General features: G+C 40.6%; 1 protein-coding gene across 3 annotated transcripts in view; it reads right to left on the bottom strand.

Moving 5' to 3' along the window:
• The window catches only part of Sox6 (SRY-box transcription factor 6), a 540795-nt gene that overhangs the window by 302553 nt on the left and 216258 nt on the right, over positions 1–21984 (bottom strand). For 2 of the 3 annotated variants that reach the window (XM_032892839.1, XM_032892840.1), the window contains exon 1: positions 2697–2769. Coding sequence is in view for 1 of the 3 variants with exons in the window: in XM_032892841.1 (XP_032748732.1) it covers positions 2697–2937 (241 nt within the window). In the remaining 2 variants the exon portion in view is untranslated. Of the gene's footprint in view, positions 1–2696; positions 2938–21984 lie in introns of those variants that run through there. The other variant, XM_032892841.1, reaches the window with a different exon arrangement.

Here is a 21984-nt window from a genome sequence, read left to right as displayed (position 1 = left end):
AGAAGCTGCCTGGTGACCTGATCTGTGGCCTAGGTCAGTTCAGGTCCGAGGCTACAGTTGCCATGTTGTTGACTCTATCTGGTGAAGAGGGAACACAGAGAAAGTTTCCACATGCAGCTGCTATTTCCCATTTGTTAAATCCTTTTATTGGACCATATAAGTACACAGCTGGGAAATGCTATAGAGTGGGAGTTAAACAAATACTTTGGCTTTCCAGCATTTGGAGAACACAAAAGCTCCAGCAGAAAGCACAGCGAAAGTTTGGAAACATTTCTATGAGAATGGTCTCTTTCACACTAATCTATAACATGTTTGCAACCTTAATCTATTTTATACTACCATAAATCATATGTGACATGAATTATTACATATACATTAGTATCTATTTTTGACAAGTTCTGCATAACAAAAAATTCAGAGTAACTCAGCAAAGCAACTTAGCACTTGCCAAAAGTAAAGTTTTTCTAAGAAAAATAAGTTAAGTGCCCTCAGAAGAAGCAGAACTTGAAGTGTATTGTCCCTGCCTCTCTCCATACATTTTCCAGTCTAGTTACTTTTATTTGGTCAGGCCTGCACATGGAATCAAAGCACAGCTATCTTGAGCCAGTCCCTCTCCGTGTCCCCTCTTGGTTTACACTAATCCAAGCCACTGTAATCTTTCATCTAGATTTCTGAAATAGAAACCCCAGGGTCCATCCTTCCACATTTGCTGCCTGCTCAGCCATTCACTGTGCCACAGTTGGAATTATCTGTGAGAAACCTTCTTCAGCCCTTCAAAGGCTGTTCCCACTGCACTCAGATCAAATCTCACCCCCACAATGCCATTGCCAAGGTCTGTATGATACGGTCCCTATCTATTTTTTCCAACCACATCTGATGTATCTCCATTCATTATCCTCTGACCACAAAGACCATCTTTCATTTCCTTAAATTAAGTTCTGGGTTTATCACCTCAGACACTCCATACAGCTGTTCTCTCCATGGATTTAGTCTTTGCCCTACTCTGACTACTTTCTGTCCTCCTTAGGTTGGAGAAGGCATTTTATCCATCGATTCAAAGATAGATTTGTCTCATTGTGCTTTCAGACAACATTCTGATCTTCTGCATAGCACAAAAAACTTCGACTATAAGTATTTGCATGCTGTCCCCTGTCCAAGAACACGACCTCCAGGCAGGCATGCCTCGCATCTGCTTCACCATAACACAGCTGTAGTTAGGGAATGTGTGGCATCCAGAAGGTGCTCCATAAATATTTGTTCAAATAAAGACCAAGCAGAGTCTCATTATCCTGCCTATGAGCAAGAAGCAGAGAGTAGATATTGGTCTCAGCCACGCCATCGTACAGACACGGAGTGAACGAGTTAAGTTCAATCAGAAAATGTTCTCTATTCCTGCCTTGCTATATATTTGCCTTCCCTTTCTCCTGGAAGATAAATTTCCAGCCCAGAAAACTGTTTACTCTTGATTCCCTATGTATAAAAGAACAAAATGATGTCATTTGCAAGAAAATGTGGAGATCATCATGTTACGTGAAATAAGTCTAATACACAGACAAGGGATTTAAGGTGAGTGTGGGGGGAGAGAGAAACACTGACCTAAAAGGACTATTAGGAACTTAGACTAGAAAGAGGAGAGAAAGGAGGTCTTCAAGAAATGGTAGAAGAGCAGGAAACTATAATAAAAGTACTATCTGCATTATGAAAATGCCATTATGAAATTTTTAATCTGTATAATTAAGATGTGCTAAATAAAAGTCTACGAATCATGGAGTAAAACTAAAATTATTTGAGTCATGCTTCATTCATCTTTTGATTCTCTCACCTACGCCTATACTGTATGTACAAAAATCATTTGGATAAAAAAACCTTTCTCCCTGAACAAGTTATTTATTTCCCTATGTTCATTTGTTTAAAAGGCATTTAAAATGATACCTTGTGTTTTGTTTAGGAATAAAACTCATTGTTTGCTTAAGATATTTTTCACTAAATTTTTGATCACTCAAAAGTTAAGAAATACAAGCTAGGGTTAAGACATATTAAGGTTCTGGTTTCTTCTAGATGATAAAAAAGTGAAGATTTTTGTTTTGAACTAGATAACTAATGTCCTCCTGGGGTTTCTGTTCTGATGTTCAGAAGACAGAATTTGCCATGGGAAAGCTGCATACTCCTGCATCGCTTGACATGCTGTTTTTGCTTTAGAGAAGCCCTGTGTGGTCTGACTGGATGGTACAATGCAGCCTTGAGTGCTCCTTTGATGTTAATATATAGCCACATGACTTGTCATTTAAACTGAAAGATACAGGCATTTCCTTATTGAAGATGCAGTCATGCCATGACTTCATTCATGTGGGCATATTTGCTTAACTTAATTTTTCAATATTAATACACAGCCACACTTTATTTGAGTTTATTTTGTGACATTACTAAACTAATCACATTAAATTAGAATGGAAAGAATAAGGTAACTGACTTCCCTTGTTTAAAGGGTAAACCAATATTCTTTTGTCGAGCAGACTTCATGGTGGCTATAGCTTACATCGCAAACTGCTCTCCAAGTTTTCCCAGTTACCAGAACAATAACAACCTGAATTTGGCCTGACCGGGAATACTCGGAAGCCAGGGATTTTAGCTTTCCTTAAACATCTCCTAATGGTGTAGACACCACTGGTAGCAGTCACCAGACTCTCGGTGCTCACCATTCTTTGCTGAGATGACAGAACGCTGTCCCAGTCAGCATCTTGTTGAATGGTACTGACAAGCGTCGGCAGCTCCTCAGAGTGAGGTTTGTTGTGCATTATGGGGTGCAGAGGCAGATGGGAGGCCGGGTGCTGATCACTGCCCTCTTCCTTTTCCCTTGAGGTCAAATCCTGGGTCATTGTTTCCTCTCCATCCGCTGTACAGGCAAATGGAGAGGTGGCTTGCTTGGAAGACATTCTTCTGCAGAAGAGAAACACCGTGGATTAGAGGACCCTCAACCAACAAACTAGAAGCTACTGTATTTGACTAATGTGAGCAAAAATAAAATAAAGATTCTTGATACTGAGAGAAATCAGCAGTCTAAACTACAGACAAACAACTGTTAGCTTATCTGTTACCTTCCTCCTCTTTGCCCCTCCCCCTAACTGCTGCAAATCTGATCCTTAGCAGCTTTTGTGATGTACAATATACATATCTGTGTGCCCTTCTTCCAGGCTTCCCCAGTAGATTCTGAGTTCGAGTAAGGCGGTACTTGGGTTGGTGGTTAGCAATGACAAGAACGAGAGAGTGAGTAAACAGACTAATGGGCCACTCTGATGAATGACTTCAGAGAAAGAAGATCTAACTTTCTCACACAGCTGAAGGAAAAAATTAAGCCTATACAAAAAAATATAAACTGAATAAATAATTTGTCCTTAATACGCTAAGCAAACTGATCATCACTTCCTATCTTAAATCTTGACTATGAGTGCCAGATGGCACACCAATGGCCTATCTGAAGCTTTTCTGAAGACCTCCCAGATACATTAAGAATTGCTTCTTAACTTTTAAGGGCCATGTTGACTGAATGGCTTCTAGTGTTAGATAAATCTTATAGCAACTTTGTGGCATCTGAGTTGAATTTCTGAAATAAGTATACCTCTGTTTCATGTCAGAAAGTATACACATGATTTGTAGCATTTACTATGAAAAAATAAAATGCCTACTGTGCACACTAAAGGTTAAAAACTCTGTGGAAATCTTCACAAAGAACTGTCAAAGGACTGTGTCAAATCGTCAAAGGACTGTGTAGTGGGCTCTTCATTTTGTGCTTCAGATAAGATCACAAACCATGATGTCATACAAAATTACAAAGCTCTGAGACTATCACTTTAGAAAGATGAATTTCTTAGTAAAGGGGTTAGTGATCAAACCACTAAAAGTTTACAAATTAGTGGAAGAAAACATTTTGCCCTAAAACTTCATGTTGGTTTTTATTTATTGTATTCCTTTGGAACTGCTGTGTAATGGAAGGAATACAATCGCCACCTTAATTGCTCTTTAACATTAATTGATTTCATACCATTTTTAAATGCACAAATCAGTTAACATAGGGAACCACATGAGCGTTTTTCAAATTAGCAAATCATTAACTTGCCTGTACTGTTTCTACAGACAAATAAATACTGATTAAAGGGTCTAGAAATCTGAGATTAACAGTTAAATTTACAAATCTGTCACATGCTTTCATGAATATTGCAGTGAAGGAAATATCAAGTGCAAGGAAAAATAATTAAGTTAATTCCAATTTAAACAGTAGTTTTTATGTAGCAGCCCATGTTTCACATAGGATTTAACAGCTAATGCTAAATTTCTCACAATTAATGAGGGGGCTCAGAGTTAGTATCCTACAGTGAAAAACATTAATAGAAGATCAGCTAAACTAATTATGCATAGTTCTAAATAAAAGTATTACGGGCTTTTGAAGTGCTTTGAAACATATTAAAATGCTGATGCCTACTTATAATAATCATTGTACAAATACCAAAACTTTCACCTATTTAGATGAGACTGGAAAATAGAATAGGGACAGTGAGCAGATGAGTAACTAGCTCTATTTCCCCTAAAAAGAGAGAAACTGAATGTTCTAAAGAGCACCGTTTCAAAGACTCTGACACGTTCTCGAGTGAGTCCTGTTGGTGCTAACGAATGGACAAATACACGCACACACAGAGAATCATAGCCAACAGATGAGCCTCCGTACTGAGAGTCACTACTGAACTTAGTGTGACTAAGTGGCCCCAGAAATGCCAGTGCAAAACCAGGCAATTCTAACTGTCCTGTAAGTTATCACGCATCGGTCAGAGGCAGCAAAAGTGTTTGCATTGTTCCGATGATGGGAAGTTAGCCCTAATGTAATCACACACGTTAAAAATGGATGAATGAGTTGACTGCCACCTTTTAGAAACAGTTCAATACAAGTAAAGGAAAAAGTCAAAATCCAAAACTCAAAGTGACTTCACAACAAGTCTCATTCAGTTCTCCCAACAAGCAGCCTCTTATTATAAAGTAATTTGGTGCCTTCCAGTAGCAGTATCTGTGACTATCGCTTTAGTATAAATTAATCATGACACAAAATGCAAAATGTAAACAGTCTCTTAAGAATCATTTTGACGACAGACTATACTGGTTAACAATGGTGTACGATCCTCATTAAACAACCCTGCAGCTGTAAAAATAGACTCAATCTGTCCAAAGCTATGAGTTGACTTTAAAGGCTGGTTGGTGAGTGTTTTTCTTAAGGAAGGCTGGGCCCTCAGTCTTAATCAGCCAATAAATTATTTCCTGCAATTACATTAAATAGAAAATTATCTTCAAATGGGGAGTGTTAATTGAAAATCAAAATTCAGAGGGAAGTTTAGAAATTACACGCTGAATACAATTAGTGGGGAAAGTCTTCACCTCTCCTTCATCGGCAGGCTTCTGGTGAGCCCTCCAGTGACCCATCAGAAGTCTATTTACAGTGGCACACAAGCTGTCTTTTATTTTACACCCACAAACACAAATGTGTATCAAGGTTGCAAATACCAGCTCGGCTGCCAATGTATTAAAGCCGACTGTTCATCCTCAGCTCCCACCAGAACCAGACAGAGCCGTGGTGAGGTCGGAGAAGCAGGAAGGCACACCTGGCTCCCAGGTCCATCCCTTGGTAAGAAGGTCACCATGCTGTGGTCTAAGAGCACTTCTCAGATCATACTTCACATCCTTCTCCGTGCTTGTTTATTAGCACTCCGAGCTATGTTGTCCACAGAGGAAAAGAAGACTCTTGCTCTCAACCGTTCTCAACAGTAGCAATTGTTGTATTAGTCTAGGACAATGGTTCTCAACATTCCTAATGCAATTTAATACCATGCCTCATGCTGTGGTGACCCCAACCATAAAATTATTTTATTAATACTTCATAACTATAATGTTGCTACTGTTATGAATTGTTATGTAAATATCTGATATGCTGGATATTTGGTATATGCTACCCAAAGGGCTTGTGACCCACAGGTTGAGAGCCACTCTCCTAGGTGGTAGTTGTTTGGTTTTTATATGAATGTACACACAACTTATTTTTAATGCATAGCTTTTTTAATTGTTATATTCGTATCAGTGCATGTGCATGTGTGTGCACGTGCACGTGTGGAGGCCAGAAGACAACTTGCAGGAGCAGGCGCTCTCCTTCCACTATGTAGGTCCTAGGCTGTCACTCTTAGCTGAAACTGCCTTATCTGCAGAGCCATCTTGCTGTCACAGAGTTTATTAAATAAATCATAGATTTACAACTGGATCAGGTTTAGTAATTTTACACATAAATTGTTATACTATCTTTCAATTTAACTGATTATGTCCTCATTCATTTCTTTCTTTAATATTACCCTTTCTTATTGTTTGTTTTTAATATGGGGGTAGGGGAGGCATCAGAAATGCAAGCGGTCACTTGACAGGTAGTGCATGTGGAGGCCAGAGAACAACTTTCAGGAGTGTGTTCTGGGAATTGAACTCCTGTCAGGTTTGCACAGCAAGCACTAGTAAGTAACCTCACCTTGGCCCTCCTCCAGGCCCTGGCAGTCCTCCACACCTCCTCCTACTCTAGGAAGCACAGACACTCAACTGTGGCGATGCCCTTGCTCCCACCACTCTACCCAAGTCACCTGCTTTAGGAATCCATGAGTCAAGCGCACCTTGTCCATTACAGTTTTTCAGCTTTGTGCAGAATTGTCACACTTGTTTTGAATATTCTATATACTATCCATTACAACGGTGTTCCCATACACTCCGCCCCTGCACATTAGGTAGCACCTTACCTAGCTACATCCCACACAACTAATGAGCAACGAAAAATCAAAATTCTTGCGAAAATGGTCAATCTCGATGTGACTTTACTTTGTTTTATTTTTGCTCTATTATAACTTAAAAATCATTCGAATGAATTGTTTTTTAATTTGTATTAAAAAAATCTCCCTAGTTAAAGCCCCTGAAAACAGGGGTTTATAATGGAAGTGCTGACACAACCCTACTAAAGCAGCGCAAATGTTGCCGCTATAATACACAAAATCAAGTTCTATTATTCTCAACTCTCCTCGCTCATGGGATTTTTCTTTGCTGTGCTCCCAGCCAAACTGCTGAAGCATGAAAAATTTAAATGCAATCAAATGTGCCCAATTCTACTTTACTAGAACAAGTGTCTACAGTGGTACAATCTTAAAAGGAAATGCAACAGATTTGTTTGGTGTTTTTTTTAACTGTTTATTTATAATACAGTGCATTGGAGATCAAATAAAAGAGGAAATTACACTCACATGGTACCAGTGTATTGACTACACAGAGCACATTATAATCAGAGAGGAAAACTACATTGTCAACTTATCACACTGGTTAAACAAGATGGTTTTCTGGGGCATAGCTATTATCAAGGAAAACCTCCAGAAAGAATGGTATTGTATGTCTTGGGACATGTAAAACTCAGTTCCCATCATATGTTCCCTGCATTTGAACTGTCTCTCTGCCAACAGATCAGGTGAAAGCCCTCGGATGCTGGACCATTGGGCAAACCTCCCAGCTTAAGATTTGTGGTTATGAGATTGATGGAAAGGATGGTCCATAATCAATGATGTTCTCCAGGATGGAAGCAGGACCACCTCTATCCCAACGAAGTGCGAACAGTCCACTGGTGCAAATGCTCAGGTCACTGCCAAGTAACCCAGGGGTAAATGTGCGCTGTGTTCTTGAACGAGGAAGGTGAGGTGGTCTGGGCTTTGTGAAGGGATGCTGGTGGTGGGCATTCACGTGCTAAAGCCTCTGCAGAAAAGTGGTTTACAGACCTTTCCAATATGATGCACAGAACTATTTTCTAATATCTCATTATTTTTATTTATTATCAAATAACACTCAACTTTTTAAGTATGTTACACTTATTCAAAAGAATTTGGTGCCCACACATAAACGTGTGGTAATAATGAAAGAAGAGGCTATGCATTTGAAAGAGAGCAAGGAGGGGCACATGGGAGAGCTTGGAGGGAGAAAAGGGAGAAGGAAATGATGTAATTATATTATAATCTCAAAAATAAAAGAAGTAATAAAAACTAAAAGTACAAAAGAAATGCTGTTCTGACATAAAGCAGCACTTTAACAGCTCACCTGCTTATAAGGAAATGTTACGTTCAGCCCAACGCTTACATTTATTCTTTGAAGCTCAGCATAGACTCATCTCAGACAATTCAGTGTTACTTGAACACTACCCTTGATCTGATTCTGAGAAATAAACTCGTTCCCGCCCCCCCCCAAAAATATAGCACAGTGCCTCTCATTCTAAGGAGCGTGAGTAACAGATACATTCAGCTGCCAAAATGCACAATGCCCAGGAACCCTCACAAAGGATTCCAGTTCACCCAGGCCAGGGCAAAGAATGACTTCCAAGCCTTTTTCCTGTGCCTCCAATTCCCACGTTCAGGGACTGAGAGGGTTGCAAAGAAAAGCCTAACTTTAGACTTTCACATGAAGAGAGTTCTGAGGGCTGGAGAGATGGCCCGTTTGGTAAAGAACACCTGTTGCTCTTACAGAGGACTTGGGTTCAAATCCCATCACTTCTATGGTAGCTAAATACCCTCTATAACTCTAGTTCCAGGAAATCCAACGTCCCCTCTGACATATTAGGTCATTAGGCATGGTACAAAGATGCACGCACAAGCGAACACCATATAGACATAAAATAGATCTTACAGTGAAGACACCTCTTATAGGACACACACACACACACACACACACACACACACACACACACACACACACACACACACACACACACAGGAGAGGCCGTCTTTGCTGTCTGGGTCTCTGAGTTCTTTGAAGCCACAATCTCATGTCCTCTCCACTCTACCTCCAAATACCTGTAGGCTTTTACCAGTTTTTCTTTCCTTGTCCATGTCTTAATGAGCAACTAAGAGAATGCAAGGGTAGTGCTATCAGAGCTACTGGAAAACTTAGAGGCCTATCTTCCTTCTAGCATTTCAGCCCCTCTTTCGGAGTTTATATAGAACCACCAAGATGTCATGCCTCACTGTTAGAAAACTCACTGATCTGAGCAAGTTGTCAAGCTAAGAGATGAGGCAAATGAAATACACCTAACCTGTGCCTAAGAAGGGGCTTAAACTAATGCCTTGATTTTTCTAAGGCCTCTAATTTTTAATACTGATGCTCCAAAATTGTCACCAAGGGCCCTCTGAGGTTCTCACAGAACAGGAACTACCTGGAACAGATTCCTCTCAAGTCATCAAAGTCTGTGTTTCTCTGGAGCCTATATTTAGCTGACAATGTTGCTGTCACTTTATATAGCTTAAGACTGTTCTTTGGACTAGAGCTCATATGTCTTGGAATGCTTTGACTCATGAATTGTTTCTCCTGATAATGTTACATCACGTAACCACCTCTGTCTAATTGGTCAGTATCTGCTTGAAGGCACAGGCATCCTGTCCAACGGCTGGCCTCTGATTGACTGCCTATGGAAAACCTAAAATTATCACATTTGTCCTTGTGTATCCAGTTTCTTCCTAAGATCAAAACAACTTGATATCATGGAACCACTACACTTTTTGCTTCATAGAAGCAATACTGAATTTTCTCACAGTAGCTGTTGGGAGTTTTGCTCTGTAAAGCCACTACCAGAGATTATAAATAAAACCAGTGGCTTGACAGTCAGATCAAAACTGAACAATGGCTACTATAAATACACACCCTAACTCAGAGGGTTTTAATCAAGCTCAGCCACTGTTCAGCTCAACTGAAAGACCTCTTCGTGGTTTTCATGAGAGGAGGCTGTCTAAAATAACAGCATAATGAATTTATTTCCACGTGTTCACTTAGAATATCCTCTTCACACGGGATGAAAAGCTTTATTTTTTTCAAGGAGCATACCCACCAGGCTGAAACTGATCCATTAATAGAGTGTCTGACTATGGGACATCTCATCTGCTTCTTTCATTTAAAAAAAATAAATTACAGACCAGAGCCATAACCTCCCAAACAGAAAGTGTAGGAAGCGATCCATGGACATTCCTCCATTCTTCCTCTATTGTCAGACACTCTTTGACTAACATTTTCAGAAAAGGAGAGCGAGAGATGAAAACTTGATACCACTGAGGTTGTTCCCTATATTAAATCTCAAGCATAGCTATGCTCGACAAAAATTACGTGTAGAAGCTGATGTTCTAGGTTCCCCTCAGTGACATAAAGCTCTGGGGTAATTCTCTCTGATAAGAACAAATCAGATGCATTTTAGACTCCTATCAAAGAACGATGGGAAAGTGGAGATGGAGGGGAGAAGGAAGGGGGAGGGTGTGAGGGAAAGGAAAAGAGGGGAGCAGTGGTGGGAGGAGCAGAAGAAGGGGAAGAAGCATGGCTCTGCAGTCCATTTCAGTTTGCCTACTTAATGGAAACCTCATTGCATAGCCCTGGAAACTGTCTCCAGCCGGAGAAGCATTTCTGACTTAGCAAAGGTTATGCAAGCATCAAAGCAGTTAAATATAGGTGCCAAACGCTTCACCAGGAGCTCTCAGTTCTGGGAGTTACTGTTACCTGACAGCTCAGTGAATATAAAATTACTTGTTTCTCCAATTGAAGACAATCAAATTGTCACCTTCCATTGTAATAATGCACAACTAGTGATCAGCAAAGTGCAAACATAATTACCACAAAGAAAACAAAAAATCAACTCTAAATCTCTCTACAGAGTAAACACACCTATCTGGCTCCCCCAAAAGGGGTGCATTTTAATCCTGCATGTATGACGAAAGCTCTCTGTTATTTATCAGTAAGATTTATTAGTCTTACATCAAATAAAAATGGAAAACAACTAGAAAGACCAATTTATAGAAAATGCACCCAAGTATGAATAGGAGCCCCACAGCCTTGCCGGCATGGTACGAAGGCCTATAGGTGACATCACGGTGGCTTATCTCTTTCACACTCAGCAGTATGTCCATCACAAAATAACCTAACCTCTAGAGAGTTCCTTCTCGCCAAGAATCCACCACAGAAATGGGAAAGAACAGAATTTAAACTCATTAGGTTTTGACTTAACTTTTCCTTAAAAGAGAAGGAAAATGTATGTTTTATTTTTGTCCTTTAAATTGGCCTAAGTTTTTGACATTGGAAACTCATCTTTCAAAATTGATTATTTCTAATCCAAATTTAGAAATAGCCATGAATAGAATACATTTCTGCAATTGTTTTTGAGACCTTCAGCATCTGAAATTCTTACCCAAATCTGGTACCCAAACTGATTCACTCTCCTGGGGACCTTGATAACTCCAAACTAGTTTGGCTTTAAAGCTATGAACATTTGACCTTGTTCTTCCACACATTGAAGATACCATAGTTCAAGTGAAACTATTATCATTAGCATCCTGACACATTAAAAGGAAACCTGCCACATAAAAGCTTATGTTCTTTTATGTCTAACTCAAACTTTAAAAGTTCAGATTCATATCATTCCGTCCAAAATGGATGGATGGATGGATAGATAGATAGATAGATAGATAGATAGATAGATAGATAGATAGATAAGTAAATAAATAACTTTCCCCATGCGCTCCCAACCTGAAGGCCTTCTTTTCTCCCATCAGTAGTATCCTTCCTTTACTAGAAAGGTACATAATTTGCTAAAGCCTGGTACTCCACTTTTGCCTCTCACCTCTGTCTCTAAAAGGTATCACTTCTAATCATTTAATCCACAAGGAGCTAGGTTAGAGCAGAAAAGAGCTACACCAGGCAAAGAGAAACAAACTGGGCACCATCAGCAGCTCTGGATCCCCTGAGCCACCTGGCATACAAACCAGAGGCTGTCAATCTGGGGTCCTGCTCCTATCCGGACACTTTCTTGAGACCAGGCTCCTTTGCACCCCACTCTCTCCACTCCGTATCATCAGGGAAGAGTAAGAAAGACACATATGCTCGCCCACACAGGCTCAGAAACTCTAAGTGGGGAGAGCTAGAACAGAAGTCGGGGCTCTGGGGCAAGCTCAACTGTGTGATCTATGATACATTTCCCATCATCTAGTGAAAACATCATTTTCCTCAATCTTACAATTTTTAAGTAATATAACAAACTTTTTTCCTTCTAAGAGATCCTACATGTGACCTTACAGAGTGACAACCTCCTACCTGAGAGAATATAATCAGGAGTGTTGAACTTCAGTGATGGCTAATTTAAGCCATTTCTGAAATTATACACCCACATGGTATTTCTTACAATACGGAGATAATAAGGAATGTTGAGAGAAAAGGTATGCTTTGTCAGAGAAATACTTTCAAGGCCCCAGTAGAGAGTGTCACAAACTTGTGTTAAGTAAAGGAAAGAGGTGTCATGCCAGGGTTTTTATTCTATGTGACCCAGAGACAGATTCACACCTGCCCTGCTCATCGCTGGCTCCTTAGTGCCTGACGCAGGCACCATATCTCACAGCTGTTCAATAGTTCTGGAAAGAAAGGCAGAGGGAAAATAGCCAATAGATCACTCTTTTTTACCTAAGAGAACAGACACAAACCACTCACATGCCCAGGCTGCCACCCTCAGCTCTATTCTGTCGCTATACTCTTGAACAAGCATCTTTCTGCTTTATTTCTAAATTCCCTGATTATTTTGTCTTCTCCCAACATTGAGCTGTCTTCCTCCATGAAGGGCCCCAAACAACCACAAGGTGCTAACATGAAGATACGCTTTGCAGTGCCATAGCAATGAAACTTAAGACTAAATTCATCAGCCTTTCCTCAGCACCTTCTCTTGTTTACACAGATGCAGAAGAGTCCCAGAAGCATCATGGCTACTCATTGTTAGCCTGCCTCTGCTGTGTCAAACCTCCCTGCTCCTGTCTCCAGGCTTTCCCTGCACACCATACTTACAATCACCTCAGGACAGGGTTAATCTATGCATCTGGCTCAAACTCCAGCAACCTACCCTAAACTGGCTTATCTCTTTTAATTCCCTCCTCTTTCAGATGAATTGCTGCCATTCTGTCTCCCCCCACTATTCTGATCAAAACACATCAGTAGCTCTTCCCAGGAGACACCATGAAATCTAAACTCCTCACCCAGGCGTTCAAGGCCCTGAACCCAGGCCCGTCCAACTTTCCTAAGCCTTTTCTGGGCTGCACCTTCCCCCTCTGCTCTGCGTACACTGGTACCCTCAAGCTTCGCTCACTCTTGCTGTGATGGTCTACCTGGCCCTGTCACTTCTCTGACCTTTGTGGAACTAGTTGGGACTATCCCTGGGACTGTGGGCTTAACTCTCAGGAAGTGATCTAAGGAAGTCATTCTCACAACATTTATTCAATATTTCATGCATTCAACCTTTTTCCTAATGAAAGAATGATAGACTATAAACAATTGTATAAATTGTCCCAACAAGACTATGAGTTTCCAAGAAAAATAACAAAACTCCATGTTTCTCTGAATCCCACGGTACCAACCTAGCACAATATTTGGTGTAAAGATAACATTGGAAAATATTACCCAGTTGTTTAAATGCCATTAAATAAGTAAGGAGAAACTGGTAGGATATAACTAACCAGAAAATAGCAGCCATGCTAGAAGATTTAAAATGAAGCTCCCAAACTTCCATACTTGATTAAATATCTCCTCTTTACACACACCCTGGCCCATTAAATTCATTTTGAATTTTAAACATAACTGCAATTAAAAATACAAATCAAACATCAATTTATGTTTCCAGAAACATTAAAAGGACAGACAAATGAGATAGTAAATGGATAGATGATGGTTAGACAGATGGACATTGAAGCAATCACTAAAAGCTTAGAAAGTCCCTATCCTGTGCTCTGTGCTACTATATATACAGTGTGAGCTCATGTTCTCAGACAATAGGATTTGGGTGACATCACTGTCCTGTTTAATGATAAGAAAACCAAAGAATAAAACTGCTTATTCAAAACGTAAAATAAAATGTAAGGCCAAGTGAGATGACACATGTCCTTAATCCTAGCACTCGGGAGGCAGAGTCAGGAGCCTTTTTTTTTTTTTTTTTTTTTTTTTTGTCAAAGCTTTCTCAGTCTGCATAGTAACCATGAGGCCAGCCAGGACTGCAGAGCAAAAGCCATGTCTCACAAGACAAAGAGAAAATGAAAGAGCTCTCTCCAGGAGGGCATACCAAGCAAACAGAGGACAGAGTGTGACAGCTGACAGTCTAACTCCTAGGCAGATTCTACCAGGGCTAAAGATTTTTCAAATATAAATTATTAACTATTTACAATTATCACATGAATCCTTCCTTACTAATATAGTCTCTCCATATAGACTATCACTATGAGTATTCTCTCTCTCTCTCTCTCTCTCTCTCTCTCTCTCTTTCTCTCTCTCTCTCTGTATTCTAAATGCTCACTTAAACTTCAACCCATTCTTTTTTGTTTTCTTTCAGGCCTGAAGCATAGCCCGACAGCAGAAAACTGTCCTAGACCTGGGTTTGATCCCTAGCACTTCAAAAACAAACAAGATAATTTCTAATCCTAGAGTTGGAGGTATTTGATTACTAGATAACTGTTGATTACTAGATAACTGTTGCAAGAAGGGGTAGAGATAGACAGGCAGAAAGAGATAAAAAGGAGAAGGGGAAAGGAGAGGAAGGGAAAGAAGAGGAACGCTGTGGAGGTCTGAATAAGAATGGCCTCCACAGGCTCATATATTTGAATGTCTAGACAAAGTTAGTAAAATTGTGTGGGAAGGATTAGGAGTTGCGGCCTTATTAGAGGAGACATTGCACTGTGCGGTGGGCTTAAGCCATTCCCAGTTAACTCTTCCTCTCTCTGATTCGTGGTTGTTGTCTCAACATGTAAACTCTTAACTACAGCTCCAGCACCAATGCCTTCTGCCTGTTACCACTCTCCCTGCCATGGTGGTCTTGAACTCTAGCTCTCTGGAACATGAGCCCCAAACTAAAAACTTTCTTTTATAAGTTGCCTCAGTCTTAGTGATTTGTCTTGGCAATAGAAAACTACTAAGTACGTAGGAAGTTGAGGAAGGGAAAGCAAGAGGAGAAAGAGAAGGAAGGAGAGGAGGTTGATGAACAGGCCACCTGACTCTCATTCCAGGTACCTTGACCCAAAATCAGTTAAGCAAGTAACTACAGCTTTTAGTACAGGAGGCTGGGAGGTGTGCTGTAGTGCTGTTTCTTAATATAAACCATCCTCTTCTAGTTTGCATTTTCTGGCAAGCATTGCTGACCCACATATAACTATGTCCTTAAACAATCAATAGTGAAATACAAGGATATCACTGCTCATTCATATCTAGGTTTAGAGGAGGATGAGATTCAATTTCTACTCACCAGCTCTGACCACAGAAGCTACTCTGGACACAGGTCAGAACTGGAAGCATTTCAAAAGATATGACTCCTACTGCTGTACCAGCTACAAAAGCAGGGATCAGGACAGCCTAGGGGCCAGGGGGAAAGAGACAGGAGCTCCAGCAATATTCATTCAGACACAACTGTCTCCGCTGATCCCAAGGAGGGCATAGGAACTCAAACAACCTCCTAAAACATTACTGTACATGACATTGCATATGCCCTAACTTCTAGGGAAAGAGGCAGAAAACCTTCAAACACAATGGCATAAATTTTTCTAAACTGTCACTGTCTGTAGAAACTAAAGAAAGATTTTACCAGCAATACAGATTTCCACATTTTTAATATGCACAAAATAGTCTGCTTTTGCAGATAACCGAAGTGCCACTACCTTGTGTTTTCCCCTCCATACCTCGGCAACTCTCTACCTTCCTTATAGCTATTTGCTGTAAATTTCTCACTTGCATTTGCTGGTTACATATTATCATAAACAGCTCCAGGAGAACATGAGAATCCAATTGTCTCCATGAATCACTGCACAGAATTGTTTTGCTTATCATTATGAAAGTCAAATGTGGCTGCCCACAGCTTTGCATATTAAGAGACTCTTTACTGAGTGTCTAACTGCATCTACCAAGCTAAGAACCTCTGGCTTTCCCAAGCTCAAGTGTTCACTGTAAGAAGGAAGTAGGTGTCATTCACAGTCATAGGCCCCCATCATGAAAACATGCCTTGCAACTTCTCAAACCTGACTTGAGAGAGTTCTGAGGATGAGTTTTAGAGATGCAGTATTTATTTGTATCTAAGGTGCCTATAACTAGAAAAACCTTACTTGTCTTAACAGAACCTGCTGCTACATGGAAGACTGTGGTGTGGTGGGAAGGTTTTGAAAAGGGATTTAAATCTCAGACCTCTCATTTAATAGACTTGTGGACTTGAGAAGTCATTTAACTATCTGAGCCACCATATCCCCATTTGTACAAGTGAGGTCAATTCGTGTACCTTTAAGAGTTGATGTGACTATTAAACTAATCATTGTGAAAGCACCTAACATTTAGTAGAAATGGAAAGATTGCTAAGCTAGTTCAAATAAGACTTAGAGGAAAAATATTTTAGTTCAAACAAAGCCAATAAAAATCATTAAAGAAATTCTGAATTTTTAGAAATCATTTAAAATTCCACTCAATAAACGTTTACTATTGTCAATCTGTCTGTGACACAATAATAGGTGGGACAGTACATTTTCTACACACAGGTGCACACACACCATCTCTACAAAGAGTTACACATAAGACCAGATCCTACTGTCCACACCACTGAAGCTGTTTCCCAAGGACAAAGTCGAGTCTGGGACTCAGACTGTCCATTTGGACCTCCTACTGTCCATCTCTTCCCTTGATTTTCAATGACAGACAAACCAAAAGAGCCAATCCAAGAATTTGGATACTGTAACCCATTCAAGGTCATTTTGAATAGATTTTTAAACTAAAACAAGCTTATGGTAAACGGAACTTCCATCGTCAGTACTCATATTAACTTGACAGTGCAGAGAAAGTCTAAGGCACCGCCCGTGTTCCCTGAAATGCAGGAGTGCTTTTCAGAGCTCACTCACACTTGCCTTCCTTTCAGGGAGACCAACACCCTGGGCAGCAGTGATACCTGTCCCCACACGAGGCTCCAAATTGTTTCTTGTCTTAGGCCAGCTTCTCTGTTTCTAAATCAGGCAAGCACCCAGCTCCTGCCAATGCTCTAAAGAGTACTGTGCTGCGATGCAGCGTCATGGCTGACTGAAGACACGATGTTTGCCCTCTCACCTCCATTTACTTTAAAGAATCGACCTGGCCTATTTAGATTTTTAGTGACTTCATTATTACAAAATAGAAGTATTTCACTGGGCTCAGTCAAAACACTGTTCGCTGCAGCTTGGGGTGCCTAGTCGCATTGTTTGAAGCCGAGTGTACCAAAAGAATAAACTTGCCTGAGGACCAAGCTCATAAACGCAGCGGTTTCTAGAGCAGATGGATGAGGAAAGAAACAAATAAATATTTTTGAACTTTGCCAAGCACTACAGGGAACAAACTCAGGGTGTGTGTTACTTGGGGGTGGTGGTGGGGAGTGTAGAAGGGACAAATGACAGAATAAAGGGGGTGGGAGTGAAAGGAATTAATGGAGCACTAATGTAATGCATTTCTCAGAAGTCAATTCAATTCATTGGAGTTTCGTATAAAAATACCTTTAACGATGTCCAACACGGTGAATCCTGGTAAAACAGCAGTCTTCCTTAGTCAGAATTGTTTGTGAGCACTGACTATTTCATGTTCTTTAGTTAAAACACTCCAGAAATTACCCGGTGGCCTGCTTGTCAGTTGTGCCTCTTTGAAATGTTTATTATGATGAAATATTTTCACTAGAGAAGGTATCTTTACCACTACACACAAGGCCCCTTGTCAGATGCAGCCTGCCTTTGAAAACCACAAGGGGTGGGGAACAGATCACTCTTCCTCGAAGTTTGTGGATGAGGTCTGTGATTCTTCCTATGTAATTATATACCAGGACCTTATAGCACACAGGGAAAAGAAAGTGCATGCTTTAAAAAATCTAATAAATACTATCCAAAAAAGGCATGCATATTAAACCCCCAGGAAAATCAAATCTTAAAAAAAATTTTTTTTACAATTCCCTAGGAAGATTACAAATGTCATACAAAAATGCCTTTCAAGTTCTTAGTTCGGTACCGTGACATCAGCGGCGGCTCCTCACACACCACCATCCCACCCAATCAGGTAGGCTTTGAAGTTAAGAAAATTAGAAGGTAAAGTAACATAGTTAAGACCTGTGACAGCTAAAAGGCACAAATCACTCACACGAAGTAGCTGTTCCTCCACTCTTCAATCCGACTTTCTCTTGCCACATCAGCCAGAACTTCAGAACTCGAGGGCATACCCCTTTGACACCCTCCCAAATCACAAAAAAACACTAACTGCCAACCAAAAAGAATTTTTTCAAAACAAAACAAAACAAAAAAAAAACTAATTTCTCCTGAGTCCCGGGCTACCAAATGCAGCCGTGGGCTTTAAATTGCATCTACTCTGCTTAAACAAAGCAGTGTCAATTCTGTTCAACAATTAAAAGAGTTAAAAGCATAAAAGTTGATGGGAGCAGGGAAGACTCCTGGCCTGTGGGGAGATACAGCACCCACATGCCTCCTGCCACTGCTGCTACAGTTAAGCAAACTTTACAAGCGAGTCAAGCCATCGCGCAGTAGAGCCTATTTGCTGAGCAACAGTGGAGCTTTGTGGTCGCCTCACAGTTGACAGTAAGTTATGAGCCCTTTGTGAGCACAGGGGAAGGAAAACAGAGATCGGAATTTGGCAGGAAAATATAATACAGAATTCTCCTGTCTATGGAACCTGAATTTTTGTGAAAACAATCAAGCATTGTTGAAAGAAAGAAAAGCAACTTTGACAGATGAAATATAGAGGGGCCCCTTTTAGGAAAACAGTAAACAAAGCGCCATTCAGGCCTGGTCCGTTCTGTCATTTATAAAGATAGCTCCTTCTGTGTGTGAGAGTTTACAGCAAAGAGTTCAGATTCAACAAATCAAGTGTAAAATCGCCCACAGTCCCCACTAGAAAAGCCTGCTAGGAAAAGACAGGAATGCCAAAGAGAAAAATATCACAGTTTTTTTCTGTGTGGTAGAGAGGACACAATGGGTAGATGGGGTGAAAGGGGCTCTAAGAGAAGTCTGAGAGACAAGCCAAAAACCTAACAATTGTTAATTATAAAGGGCTAATTTTGTCAGAGACAGGAAAAGAGAAGGACACTGGAGATCACTCAATAGAAATATGAAAGGAAGAAGCCATTCTCCATCATTGTTGGAGAACTATGTCTCTCTTTCTCCAGGCTGGACCTCATGAGGTCATCGTTGGCACGAAAGCCTCAAAACCTTGGGCTTGGTTCTACTCTAGTTTGGCCATCTGGAATGCCAGCACACAGTGCAGTACTTTCTCCAAAGTATCTTAATTCCTCTTTCCAAAAATAGGCACCCTGGCCAGCTTTAGTCACCCAAACTGGAAAATGTACAGCAGAGAATAAAATGAAAAGCATTTTTGTTTCCTCGCCCTCCTCAACCAGAGCTAAGATTTCAGGGTGGGGGAGTCAGGAAAAGGAGCTGCAAACACTGAAGCTCTGACTACAGAGCCTGTTTCTGCTAAGCACACGGTGACCAATTGTCCGGCAAGTATTACCCACCTGAGTTTGGGACATCTAAGAGACTCTTAGACACATATGTCCCTGCAGCCAACACAGTCATTGTTAAGGTTTTAAGGAATTTTTTTTAAGAGCAGAAGCCAAAAAATAAAGTCACAGTTAGAATCAAATGACACACGACTCGCACATCATTTGGAAAACATGTATAAAATTACTTGGTTTTTGCTACACCCAGCTAAAGCAACAGCCTCTGCCGGGTGCTAATTTGGAATCAAGCCAAGCCACACCTAAGCAAATAATGCTTAGGAGATGCAAAATAATACATATTCCTTTATTTAGACTACCAGACAGTTTATTTCACCAACGAAATCCCATAATAACTAGCTCCATTTTAAACATTCCTTTTAAAACAAAGCCCACAAAATGCTCCCGTGTGCCCACAGGTCAAGAATAATAAAAGCAAGCATGCATATGGATTCAATGCTGCAGATTCACTCAGCATCGGTTAATGGTTTCTATAGAGATTGATGTCAATCTCTCTGGCCTTTCTTGTGTCAACAGTAAGTTACAACAAGAAAGATCGTGGCTTTTGCCTTTGATTAGAAGAAGTGTCTTTCTCTGGTTGGCTGAAGGTCACCGCACTGCAGTATGCACTCCCTTATTACAGCTCCCAAGCAGAGTGTATACAGAAAAAAAGAGCTGATTTACTCCCCAAAATGGCCAGAGCCAGCTCGAACAAAAGATGTCTCTGACCACATTAGCAGTTTTCTTCTCAAAGAAATTTGATCCTGATAAAGCATTAAACACAGCATAGAGCTAATAAACCACAAGTGGGAGGCTAACCTCCCTGCCATTTTCCTTCCATCCATTCCTTTCAAATTGTACAATCTCAGGTGAATTGTTATATTGTTTTACTGTTAAGAAGCATACGCTACAGGAAATTCAGTTTTATTGTGAATGTGCTGATGGCTCTGCCCATAGGAGAGTCCCACGACACACAGTAAATGGTGTCCAGGTCAAGCTGTCTCCACCCTGGAGAAAAACCAGAGATGAGGCTACTGTCAGACCATCGGCTTCTGCCAAAGTTGTAGACTAGATGATCTGGGAAACAGTCCACTAGAAGAAAGAAAACTAGTGGGGCTTCTTTTTGAATGTTAGAAACTTTGTCATTGAATTCTAAAGGAAAGGGATCATTGTCTGATCTGATGGAGAAAGGAAAATACAATGTTTGTTGCCATTCTGAATTCTTCATACAAAACAGGATCTATGAGACAGTGTCTTCACAGTAATCCTTAGAATTTGGCTAACCACGTGAGAAATCAGCAGCCCTGAGTCCCGACCTCTTTTATTTAACATGCAAACACTGACTGCCTGCTCCATCTCATGAACTATCATGACTGCCGAACTCAGAGGTATATAATACTGTCATATCTGGTACACATGTGCCTCACCTTGTGACAGAATTTAACTGATGAGTCCATGACTTGAAAACTTACAAGTCAAAACTGCATTTTATACGCCTCACCTATCAAGTAGCAGAGCTTAGCAACTGTGTGGTACTTGCTACAGAGCTATACCACAGGAAGGTCAGAGTTCAGCACACCTCAGGCTACTAGCCTTGGATAAGAGGGACTGCATGTGATATTTGAAATACAGCTTCTAGTAAGAGCACAACATTTTTGTGTCATAATAAAGATATCAGATTATAAACTGAGCAAATGTAAGTAGGGGACCATTTTGTTTTTTGCTAGAGCAATAAATAGAACTAGAGCATAAATCATTATGAGACAACATACATAGGTGCTCTAGAGAAACACTTTAGAAACCCAAAAGAGAAAATAGCAAATTTTGGAGAAATCAGAGGTGACACAGACGTCCCAGTCAGTGGGTTCCTGGAGGACGAGTAGAAGTTTGTCTGGTGCAAAAGGGAGATTCCATAGTGTGTACAGGCACCCTGGGAAAGCAAACTTCAAAGCACCAGAGATACAGGGTATCTCAGGTTGTCTGGAAAGGCAGGCAGACAACAAAGAAGAAAGGATTCTAATGCTGTTCAGGCAGGAAGGATTTATCCTCTGGGAGATAACATGTTGATGAAGAAATTTAACCAAGGGAGCAGTGTGGTCAGAATTCCTCTTAAGAAGAAAATCCCTCAGTGGCCTTAATAAGGATGACTCCTCGGTCAAAGGGGTGCATGTGTGCCTATGTTCCCGCTGCGGCGCTTACGTGTGTCTAGCTGCCCTTCCTTATCTGCTCCCCATTGCTCGGCTGGGCGTGTGGTGCCAACCAGCTACTCTACCTCCACATTCTTCCAAGCCTCTGTGTTCAGTGTCTCCAGCCACCACTGATAAATGCTGTTGAAAGAAGACAGATGAAAAGAAGAGCAGAGGGTAGGGAAATGATGAAAAACAGCCAAGAAGGTA

Source organism: Rattus rattus, chromosome 2 (genome assembly GCF_011064425.1).
Source record: "Rattus rattus isolate New Zealand chromosome 2, Rrattus_CSIRO_v1, whole genome shotgun sequence".
Classification (NCBI taxonomy): Eukaryota; Metazoa; Chordata; class Mammalia; order Rodentia; family Muridae; genus Rattus; species Rattus rattus.
Note: the sequence above shows the minus strand (reverse complement) of the source record. Positions and strands in the feature narration are given on the sequence as shown.